Source organism: Solenopsis invicta, chromosome 16 (assembly GCF_016802725.1).
Source record: "Solenopsis invicta isolate M01_SB chromosome 16, UNIL_Sinv_3.0, whole genome shotgun sequence".
In the NCBI taxonomy this organism is placed as follows: Eukaryota; Metazoa; Arthropoda; class Insecta; order Hymenoptera; family Formicidae; genus Solenopsis; species Solenopsis invicta.
In genome coordinates, this window is record NC_052679.1 from 13,148,624 (window position 1) to 13,161,355 (window position 12,732).

Consider the following 12,732-nt stretch of genomic DNA (forward strand, 5'->3'; position numbering starts at 1 on the left):
GGAGAAATCTTTAGGAGGAGCAATATGGTAAAGAGATCGCCGGTAAGACAAGAAGAAGGAGGGCTAAGGGAGCTGTTACGGGAGGTGAGGGAAGGTTTTAAAGAAATGAAAAGTGAATTGAGAGAATTGAGGGACGGTAGAGAGGAGATGAGGGAATGGATGGAGGAAATGAGGAAAAGAGTAGACAATTTGGAGAGAAGAGTGGAGGATATAGAGAAAGGTAGGGGAAGGGCGGAGAAGGTGACGGGAGGAAGGGAGAAGGATAAAGTAGAAGAGATAGAGCAGATGCAGATAAGAGGAAAGAGTGAAACGAAGGAACTAGAAGAAAGGATGAGGAGACTAGAATTAGAAAGGGAAAAGGGGGAAAGGGAGAAGAAGGAAAAGGAATATAATTATAAAGGGGGTAAGAGTAAAGGAGGAGGGAAAGGAGGAATTAAAAAGAGAGATTGAAAAGATAGTAGAGGCAACGGGGGTGGTAGCGAGAGTGGAAGGGGTGAGGAGGATAGGGAATAAAGATAAAGATAAAGATAAGGGGGAGGGATCATGGTATGGGTGAGATTAGCGAGTGTGAGGGAGAAAATTGATGTGATGAAGGGAAAGATGAAGCTGAGGGATAGGAAGGAGTGGATCGTGGACGACTTGACGGAAAAAGAGAGAAGGGTAGAGTGGTGGATAAAGAGGGAAGCAGAAAGGAATAGAAGAAAAGGAAAGAAGGTAAGAGTAGGATATATGAAAATGTGGATTGAGGATAAATAGTGGATATGGGATGAGATCAAAGATCAATTAAGGGAATGGAGGGGAAGAGATGCAAGAGTGGTGGAGAGAGGGGGAAAGGAGGAGAAAGGGAAAGAGGTTTTTAAAAGGGGGGGTGGGGTGGGAGAGAGGGGGAAGGATGGGAATGAGGGAAATGGAAAATATGATAAAAGGAGGAATAGAAAAAGGAGGGACAGTAAAGAATATAAAATAGGATTTTGGAATGTAGCAGGCATGGAAAATAAAGAGGAGGACTTTAGGGAGAAATTGAAGAAATGGGATGTGATGTTTTTGAGTGAGACATGGTTACAGAAGAAAGGATGGGAGAGGGTGAAAAGATGGTTACCGAAGGGATACATTTGGGAGGTGCAAGAAGCGGGAAGAAAGAGCAAAAAAGGGAGGGCAATGGGGGGATGATTGTAGGGATTAGGGATGGGATAGAAAGAGGAAAAGAGAATAGGAAAAGGAGAGAGGTGGGTTTACAGGTGAGTAAAGTCAAATTAGGGGGAGAATGGTGGAAACTAGTGGGTGTATACGTGAATGGGGATTTAGAGGAAAAAACGAGACAATTAAGAGAGTGGATGGAGGAGAGAGAGGAGGGGGGAAGTATATTAATAGGGGGGATTTTAATGCGAGAACGGGTAGAGAGGGGGGAGGTATAGGAGAGGAGGAAGAAGGAGGGGTAGGGGAAAGAGAGAGAAATTCAAAAGATGGGAAGATGAATGGAGAGGGAAAGAAATTGTGTGGTTTTTAAAGGAATTAGGATGGTCAATTCTGAACGGATGTATAAAGGGAGATGAGGAGGGAGAATGGACATATACTGGAGGGAAGGGGGGGACTGTAATTGACTATGTAATCGGAAATGAGGATACGAGAGGTAAAGTGGTAAAGATGAAGGTGGAAGACTGGGTGGACTCGGATCATCAGCCATTAACTGTGTACATAAAGGGGGGAGGAAGGAGGAGGAAAGGATTAGGAAAGGGAAAGGAAGAGAAAGAAGAGGGGTGTAGACGGAAGAGGGAAGGAAGAAATTTGAGGAATACATGGGCAAGAGGGATAATGTTTCGGAGGTGATTGAGGAGGATTGGAGGAAATTGAAAAAGAGAGTGGAAGGAGCATTGGAAAGAGTAGAGAGAGAAGAGAAAAAGGTGCGGAGAGGATGGTGGGATATAGAATGTAGGAATATGAAAAGAGAAGTAAGGGAAGAGTTTAAAAAGTGGAAGAAAAGAGGAGGGAATGGGGAGAAATATAAGGAGATGAGGAAAGGATATAGAGAACATTGTAAGGAAAGGAAAAGAAGGAAAGAGAAAGATGGGAGAAAGAATTGGAAAGTGTAAAAACGGAAGGGGATGTTTGGAGGGTAGTAAATAGGGGGAGGAGAAAGAGAAAGAGAGTCACGGAAGGGATCGAAATGAGGGAATGGGAGGGACACTTTAGAAAGGTGTTGGGGGGAGTAGAGTGGAGGGTGAGAGGGGAGGTGAGGGGAAGAGAAGGAGTGGAAGATGATATCAGTAGGGAAGAAATAGCAAGGGCTGTAAGTAAACTGAAGGAGGGAAAAGCGGCAGGAGGGGATGGTATCGTAAATGAAGTATGGAAATATGGGGGAAAAGAAATAAAGGAATGGCTATGGGAAATATGTGACAGAGTGTGGAGAGGAGAGGGGTTGCCGGAGGAGTGGAGGGAGGGGTGGTAGTGCCGATAGTGAAAAAGGGGGAAGGGGAGAGGGTTGAAGAATATAGAGGGATCACGCTAACGCAGACGGCATACAAGGTGTACGCAGCGGTACTTGCGGAGAGATTGAGGGAGGAGGTGGAGAGGAAAGAGATACTCCCACCGAGTCAAACGGGGTTTAGGAGAGGGGTAGGCACAATTGATCAGATCTACGTGCTGAATTATATGATAAACAAGAGGGTGGCAGTAAGGAAAGGCAAGATGGTAGTGCTATATATAGACCTGAAAGCCGCGTTTGACTCGGTGGATAGGGAAATCCTCATACAGATGATGAGGGACAGGGGAGTTAGAGAAAGCTTGGTCGTGAGGTGCGAGGAGATACTGGAGGAGACCCTAAGTAGAGTGAGGGTGGGGGAAAAGGTAGGGGAAAACTTTTGGACGGGGAAAGGGGTGAGACAGGGGTGCCCTCTGAGCACCCTGCTTATTCACGATACTGCTGGCGGATTTGGATGAGGAGTTAGAGAGGGAGGGATGGGGAGGAGTAAGGGTAAAGGGAAGGAAAATATACTCGCTAGCGTATGCAGATGATGTGGCAGTGGTTGCAGAGGAGGAGACAGGGATGAAAGGGATGATTAAGGCATTAGAAAGATACATAGAACGGAAGGGACTAGAGGTCAATGTAGAAAAGACGAAAATAATGAGGTGTAGAAGGGGAGGCGGAAGACAGAAAAAGATGGTGTGGAAATGGAAAGGAAGAGAGATAGAAGAGGTGAGAAAATACAAATACCTAGGGTATGTAATGATGGCAAATGGGGGTCAGAAAGAACATATAGAGGAGAGAGTTAACAAGGGAGCAGTGGTGATGAGAGAAGTATGGGGAATAGGAAAGAGGATATTTGGAAAGAACTGGGCTAGAAGGATGTGGTTATTTGATAGGTTGGTATGGACGGTGGTTAGCTATGGGGCAGAAATTTGGGGGTGGAAAGAAAGGGAAAAGGTAGAGAGGATACAGGACAGGTTCTTGAAGTGGATTGTGGGGGTTGGGAGGTACACGCCGGGGTACATGGTGAGGGAGGAAATGCAGAGGGAAAAGTTAAGGGGGAGGGCAGGGTTGAGGGCATGGAGCTATGAAAAGAAACTGGGAGAAGGAGGAGGAGGAGAGCTGGCGAGGTTGTGTTTGGAGGAAATGAGAGACAGGGCGAAGGTAGGAAAAGTAGTGGGTAAATGGGAAGAGGAAAGGAGAGACTTTTACGAGGAGAAGAGCTGGAACCTAACTGAGATAGAAAAGATGAGAGAGGGGGGAGAGCTGAGGGGGGGAAAAGGTAGTGGCAAGAGAGAGAAGGTGGCAGGAGGAGGAAAGATGGGAGAAAATTAGGGGCTCGAGATATAACTTATGGTATGGTAGGGTGAAAGGTAAGGGGGTGCCAGAGTACCTAAAGAAGCGATGGAAGGAACAAAGATGGCAGAGAGTGGCGAAGTTTAGGTTAGGAGACGGGATGATGGGGAATAGATATTGGGAAGGGGATGAAGAAAGGAAGTGTAGGATATGTGGAGGGGGAATGGAAACTTGGGAGCACGTATGGGAGGAATGCACGAATTGGGGGGTTGAAAAAGGATGGCAGGAGATGGTGGATGAAGTTTTGGGAGAAGATGGGGAGGGAGAGATTTGGATGAGGAGATTAGAGGAGATGAGGGAGGGAGGAGAGTGGTTGGGTGTGAATGAGAGTGTGGAAGGAAGAGAGGAAAATGCGGCGGAAACGGAGGTCCGGAGAATGAGTGTGGATGTATGGATGGATGAATGATCTTTCTCTCTCTCTCAGGTGTTGGATGGGATGCGAGGAATAAAATTGCGAAGTTTAAATTTTGTAAGCGGAGCGGAGGTCCGCAGTGTACTCCGCAAGGAATAAAGTACCTTTATATATAGTAGATAAAGAGGAAGTATTTTATATTTTTGATACTCCTCATTTAATAAAAGCTATACGCAATATTTTATTAAAATATAATTTTGAATTTAATAATAAAAAAGCTTCTTGAGCTGATGTTGTCGAATTTTACAATAGAGACAGCAAACAATGGATGAAAATGGCTTTTAAGTTATCCAAGCATCATGTAGAACCGAATAATTTTCACAAAATGAAGGTGAAATTTGCTGCCCAAATATTCAGTAATCGAGTGGCTGTTGGCATGTGCACACAAATGTCTTGCTGTTTGCTTTCGAGTGAAGCTGTTGGCACGATAGATTTAATTGATCATTTCGACAAATTGTTTGATATTTTAAATTCCTCAAGTGTACATAATCCGAAAGAATATGGTAAAGTTTTTACTGGAAGTGAGAAACAAATACAATTTTTAGACAAAATGTTATGTTTCATAAAACATATTAATGTTGTTAACGCCAACGGTGTGCGCGTGAAAGTTAAATGTTTTCAATCCTGACAGATCACAATTAGAAGCTTAATGCAATTATGGAATAGATTAAAATCTTACAATTTTCCTTTTCTTCAAACACGTCGAATAAATCAAGATTGCTTAGAAAATTTCTTTGGTACTATAAGGCAACAAGGTGGTAATTGTTTGAATCCAACAGCTATACAGTTTTAACGTGCTTTTAAAAAACTTTTTAGCGTGAAATTTTTACAATACTCAGATGCACAGAATTGTAGCGAAAATAAAGATGAAATATTAAATGTTATTAGTAGCAAAACACCTATTTTATTGAATGTATAGAAATTATGTCATCTCCGCCGCTTAAAATTTTATATATCCCAAATCATGATTACTGTGCTATGGATCTGTCAGAGGAAAATGCATTTAAATATACAGGGTGTCAGGTAACGATCGCCCGTGGTTTCGTGGATTGATAAATCAAGTAAAACTGAGTAGAAAAGTCCTTTACCACTTTTTAATATTTGCCATAGTTAACGAAATAAAAATTAATAAAGCCTGCGAATAAGCGCGTATCACCGCGCGCAAGGACCGCCCGCCGGTCGCCGAGACGTAGGCAGCCGCGGCTGTAGGCGCGGCGCTGTGCGGTGAGGAAGGAAAAGCAGTAGCTGTTTTTCCCTCCTCACCGCACAGCGCCGCGCCTACAGCCGCGGCTGCCTACGTCTCGGCGACCGGCGGGCGGTCCTTGCGCGCGGTGATACGCGCTTATTCGCAGACTTTATTAATTTTTATTTCATTAACTATGGCAAATATTAAAAAATGGTAAAGGACTTTTCTGCTCAGTTTTACTTGATCTATCAATCCACGAAACCACGGGCGATCGTTACCTGACACCCTGTATATGCGGATATTTAATCAAAAAATGTATCGAAAATCATTCATGTCATGCATGTATAGAATATATAAATGAAAATAAGACTATATTAGATGATACTACTTTATATTGTTCTTTTAGAAGTTATGTTAATGAACAGCACAATCAATTTGGAAATTTGCACGTAGCAAACAATAATTTTTGTTCTTAGATACATAAATTGGAAAAAATCTTTGTAACAAATTTTAAAAATAATTGTTTTAAAAAAAATATTGGCGGCTATTTATATCAATTTGCGCAAACTGTCGTTTTTGAACCGCCATGTCCAGCTTTTCTTGTAGATTTTTTGATAAAACTGTTTCTACGTATGCGTATTTATTATACATTATCTGACCATAATAAATCTTGTAAAAGTGTAAGTAAAAAGAATATGAAACTTGTAAATATTTTACATCTTTTAACAATTTTTATTCTAATTTCATTATTTTTATATATTCACAATCTTATTTTTATAATATGCATATTTGTGTTAACTATTTCTTGCATTCTTGCTTTGCATTACATATTTATATTAAATAAATGCATGCGTTTTTCTTTCTTTTTTTCTCTACCATATCTGTTATTCATACTGAGGTGGACCGAGTAGCTGAGGTATGAACAATTGATAGAAGTGAAAAAGGAATTAAAAGTTTATTTTATTGCATGTTGTGTGCTGCGATATACGTATAATACATGATATAGTTTATTAAATATGTATATTTATATAATTATATAGGGGAGATTGGGGCAAATCGTTAGACCTTTGTTTCTTTTGTGTCTCCTGAATCCTATGTTAATTAAAATAAAACATAAGCCGGTTTGAAAGGTTGAACCTTCCCTTTCACAATGCCGATATAAATAGAACATGAAAATGTATTTGCTTTAAAGTACATATAAAAATGTCGACCAATGTCAAGAATTAAGAATACCCCCAAGCCCGGGTAATTCGTAACTAGTCCGGGAATATTCCGAAATTTGTATTTTAAGTTGAAAGTCTGTAAAAAAACTGTTGTTAAGACTTTCTTTTATTTAAAAAAGGATGTAGGTATACAAAAAACAAATGCAAACATACACGTTCGCATGTTCTTTTATGCCATTGGTGTGACAGATTTTTTAACCTCACAAGTGTCAAACTTTAACGCTTTATAACTTTTTACCTGCTTAAGAGCGACGATTTTATATTCATATTCATGTTCTATGTACTAAAAGACACAATATTATCATGTTTGAACTAAATCAATGAAGAACTTTACCTCAATGTTTAACTCTGCGTAGCGCAGTCGTTCGTAACACAGCCGAAGGGTTAGGGTTACCCAACTTAGGTTAGGCGCTGCAATCAGTATTAACGAATCGCCCCGGTGCTCGGTATTATGAATAGCCCCAACATCAACTGTGCGCATTATTGCGTATAATCGACAAAAATAGACATCACACAGTAAAAAGTAAACACAAAATGTTTCAAATACGTTCAACTGAACACGTTACATTCAAAGTTTTCAAAAAAACCTTATTATCTTATTTAAATTTCGAAGAAATGCCGACTATCAGAAATTACTTCGACTGTCGCAAAACACATTTTTCACTACTACGACTTCAATATGACGCCGTTACCAAAAATCTTTGTTAGCAACATCGTTACATTAGGACGTGTTTACAGTGTTTAAAGTAAATTTTTAATATGTACCCATAATAAGATATTTCCAATTATCGAATTACCCCGTCTAACGATTTGCCCCGGTCTCCCTTAATTGTTGGTAATTTTAAATTATTTCTGTAAGACTGAATATTCAAGCCAAGACAAGAACTGAATAGAACAATTAAATTAAACTTGTGAGCGTAAAAAGATTGATAAATTAAACTTTTTGTAATTAATAATATAAAGTATTTCTCTTTCTTTTTTTCTTTACTTCTCTGATTCATACTGAAATGGGTTGAGTAGCTGAGGTATGGGCAATTGATAGAGTTGAAAAAGGAAGAGTTACAACTTTACAATTTGTGGCTTACAACATTAATATTATATAATAAATATTAAAGTAATTATAACTTTATAGTTTTATAAATATCATAAGTTTTAAAGAATGTTATATTGCGTACATTGGTTACTTTACTGAATTATATCAGTTTTGTATTTTTAACAGTATTTACAATGATTTATATTAAAGATAATTGTAATTATATTAACATTTATTTTAATTTTGTAATTTAATAAGCGAAATGTTGATACGTAAATGTTATTGTATTGTATTAAAATACTTATTTGTATTAATTTACTATTTTTTAACAATGTTAAATAATTAATGGTAATACGAACATAAGCTTGCGGATAATTATATAATAATAAATTTAATCAAAATTACTAATTGTAACTTATTATTTTGTAATGAAATGTACTTACTTTTGTTGGTTTTTAATTGTAAAAAAAATATTTATTATAAAATATATAATATTCATAACAGTATATTTATTGGTTAATATATTTATTTTATTTGATAAATATTCTATTAAAATGTTTTTCATAATTCCTTTATTAATTTCTTTATTTTCATAATTCCTAAATTATTAAATATATTAAAATATGAATATAAAATTTTTTTTGCTAAATGCAATATGCAATATTACATAATTATATGTTATTATTCATTAATATATGTAAAACATTTTGCAATTTTTTTACTTTTTCTTGTTTTACGTTATGAACAATTTGATTTGCATGTTTCTTATTAAATCTTATTTATTTTAGCAATGACTTGAAAAAAGAGAGAAAATGAAACATAGGAGAAAGAGTGAGAAGAAAGTATAGATGGCGGTACTGTATGTACTTGCTGACTTCGCGCATGCGAACTTCATTTTGCGCTTCATACATATCAAAGGTGCCGACACAGAGTTGCGCTACTGTATATACTGTGTTTTTGGTGCAGGAATCCTGATCGATTTGGATTACTTTCTTTTTTAACCGGTTTTAATCGCACATTTTTTTCATATTATATTTTTTAATAAAATGAATTTTTAATCAAATGTTTTAACTTCTGGCATGATTTTTTTTCATCCTTTCAGTCCATTAAATGATTCCTGGGAAATGATAATGGAATCAATGTCAAATTGACATCAATTTAACATCGAAATCATTTCGACGTCAAATTGACATCAATTTGACATCAAAATCATTTCAATATTGATTTGATATAAGTCATTTCTCGTTGAGTTATAATACCGAAAGGATGTTAATATTATTTATTAAATGTTTTATACAAGTTGATATTGATATCCAAATGGTATTGAAATTTGAACATATTAACATCAATGTCGACGTCAAATTTGATCTCATTTGGACCGCCAAAATGACGTCAATTTGACGTCGATCCGACCTATTATTTCTCCCTGGGTCCATACACATCGAATAATTTTTTTCTTGCTTGAACAGCATTTTTACTTTTTCGATAGTAAAAAAGTAAAAATGCCGAAAATGCTGCTTTTTACTTTCCATATTTGATAGAGCACCAAACAAAAACTACTGCGTAGAATCAATCGAACTTTTTCACAAGCAAGCTCTACTATATCAGCTGTCAAAATATATATATAATGATTATGCAGCTTAAGTGTGAAATTGCCTTCTGTTGGGAAAAAACAAAATTACTTTCCGAACAACCCAATACATTTTAAATTAATTTGGATTCAACACTCTTCCCAGTAAGTGAAAATAAATTAAAAATTTGCAGGGTTGGGTAAGTTAATAAATTTTCTTAACTAAATTAAGTTAAAGTTGATAGCACATAAAATTAATTTAGTTACGTTGAAAGTTATACAAATAAAAAATTAACTCAGTTAAAGTTACATTACGATTAAATTAATGTAAGTTAAAATAAAAGTTAATTTTCAAAATCATTATTTACATAAAATAATGATATTGTAGATAGAATAATGATTTTATAGATAGAATATTGTAATTTTTTAAATTGCATTATTTTAAATAACAAACAGTTATAGTATAAAATATCAAATAAATTTTTTCTTTTATTTATAATTAAGTTTCTATGAAGTAAAACAGAAATATTGTTTTTTATATATAAATATATATTCTTTTACAAGTTTTACATTTTGTAATTAAATTATTAAAAATACAATTTCATGTATAATGTAAAATATAATCTTACATATGATATATCGATAAAATATAATCTTATTAAAATTTATCATTATTAAAGTAATTATTAAATTTAAATAAGAGCTTTATTTAAAAATAACGATCGGTTTACTTTCGTCATAAGTCATCAAATAGCAAACTACCTGCACTAAAAACATTTATTTTACCAGTGCTGAGGATGATACTGATGTATTATATTGTCATTTATAAGACAGATAAAAAAAATTAACGTAGAAAAAAATTGATAAGTTAATGTTTAAAAAGAACTAGTTAAAGTTAAAAATTAATACATTTAATATTAATTAAATTAAGTTAAAAGTTATTAACTTTTTAACTTTTTGCTTAACTTTTAACTTTTTAACTAATTACTACCCAAGCCTGAAAATTTGTAATCCATTTTAATTTATTTGAATACATTTTGGATTAAAAGACAACAATTAAATTATTTCAATCCTATGTCATGGATTAAAATGAATTGGATGACCTGCAAAAACTCCTTTAGATTGAAAAAATAAAAATTAATTTATTTCAATCTCGTTCCATGGATTAAAAGAGATTCAAGAAATCTTTGAACTTTAATTAGATAGAAGTTGATTTGTGTGGTTCTTACCAAATCTAAATTCTTGATTTTTTGAATCCATTTCTATCCATTTTAAATATTTTGAATACATTTCCTGGGTTAATTCGAGATATAATAAATGTAATAGATCTTGTAATATCAAAGGGAGATATACTTGACTATTTTTACTTATTAATCATAATTACAAAAATTTATACTAATTTTAAGAAAGCCATGATTGGTTATAAATATTTTAATAATTAGCATTCTTAATAATTTACTTATATCAATTTTATAAAAATTTTATATTAAAAAAGACTTAAAATATAAGTCAGTTTGTGCTTATGATTGCACATATCATGCGTTCTAATGTGAAAAAACACCTTTCCTAAACATTAATTAATTAAATAAATAATTGCACACCAAAATCCGTGCCGACTTTTACAGGCATGTTTTTTATATTTATTTAATTTAAATAAAATAATAAATATAAAAGAATTGAAACAAATAATGAAGACTGTTTAGATAAAAAACAATAGAATATTTTGTAGAAAAATAGATTAAACAAATTATTAGCAGAGATGTAATCTTACCAAAACAGCAACAAAAGAAATGGCAAGCACGATAATGATTGCTTTCATGTTGAATTTTTGGCACGATGGAGTTCTAGTCCGTGATCAAAGAGTTACTGGCTAATCACAAGATAGTATTCTAAGCTTTTATAGTTTGTGATGTAATAACTAGTCTCCTTGACGATCTCCTGGTACTGTGCGTGGGGGAATATTCAAAGCACGTTCGTTATTCCTTCAAGGAAACATCATGGCAATAATAGCAAAAAAATGCATTTCAGATCTTAAAATTTTACTATTAATTTTCTGCGATGAATACTAATAGTAGAGTCCATTCTTCGTAAGACTTGTCAGATGTTTAAGAGGTGTATCAAGTAAACATATCAACAGCAATAAAGAAACACGAGTTTTTTTCCATTTACCAAATAACGAACTGGTAAACTTTCACATTTTTTTTGTAAATTAACGTTATAAAAAGCAACCGAAATAAGAAGAGAAGATTTTAAAAGAAACGGATCAAAAAACGGCCAATTTTGGCCGTGCACGGACATTTTTAAAATCTTGGTTTCTCCATGCTTATTATTTTAAAAGTTTATACATTCATGAAAGAAAGCTTATTTACCTATTAAAGTTTAAAAAATCTGAAAAGAATAAAGTAGTTTATTTGAACGCCTTGCAAAAAAATTTATTTTGTTTCTAATAAAGATTTCAAAACATAGTAAAATGATATGTTTTATACATACATAACACCGGCCTATTGAACTAAAATTAAATGCTGCAACAATACATTATCAAGAAGATTCATAAGTACATACTTAAGGTGTTCTATTTCAATCAATTTTTTCTGAAATTATTGAAAATACAAAAAATAAAATCCATTTTCTTTCTAATCGCTAGAATTTTTTTTGTGAAAAGATGCTGTTTTGCTTGTTATATACATGACCTGCTATTTAATTTTTAATGTCCTTTATATTAATGTGATCCAGGAAGTTACGTAACCTTATTTTTGTTAAAATTTTATTTTTTCTTCTGTTATATAATTTTTTATATTTCTTTTTTTCATTTTTGTCCGTCTCCAAAGTGTGACAAATTTTGAAAATTAAAATACTCGAAAATATATATGACTAGGATTAAAAAATCATATGATGTAAAATAAAATGACTTTAATACTGATAATAGTGAGAAAATCACTATGGTACGACGCTTTTCAATTTTAAATTTTATGATGTATGATTTAATATTGATACATATCTAGGCGTGTAAAATTACAAAAGTTACACGCATACAAAGTGACTACACGGTTCTTTGCACTTAAGTGTGTAAAACTTATACACTAGATTTTGTAGTAAATTCATATTTACTGTAGTAACAAAAAACCGTGATCTGAAGACAATAAATCACATATAACTTTCCATAACAATAGATAATCCGTTATAAAATTTTCCAATTTTGAAATGTTATATCATTTTTTTTACAGGATATTTGTAAAACATTATGTTATATACATATATGTATACTTACTCATAATGTATTCATTGTAATATTTTGAAGGTAACGTTATTGCTTAACATCTCTGACAACACAAACGTTTAAAAGTCGTCATAAAGGTATTCTTCAGATGTAATTGTAAAGACATCTTTCGAATGTCTTTACAATTAACATCTTTCAGACTTTTGTACTGTAATATAACATATTAATTTTATTAAACTTCAATTAAACGTATTATTTTTTTAACGTAATT

General features: G+C 33.9%; 1 protein-coding gene across 1 annotated transcript in view; it reads right to left on the bottom strand.

The window, feature by feature from the left end:
* The window catches only part of LOC105201278 (general odorant-binding protein 56d), a 36,234-nt gene extending 25,067 nt beyond the window's left edge, over positions 1–11,167 (bottom strand). Inside the window, exon 1 of the mRNA XM_026140735.2 lies at positions 11,016–11,167. Coding sequence (XP_025996520.1) covers positions 11,016–11,063 — 48 coding nt within the window. The 5' untranslated portion in view covers positions 11,064–11,167. The remainder of the gene's footprint in view (positions 1–11,015) is intronic.
* Between the last annotated feature and the right edge of the window lie 1,565 nt (positions 11,168–12,732).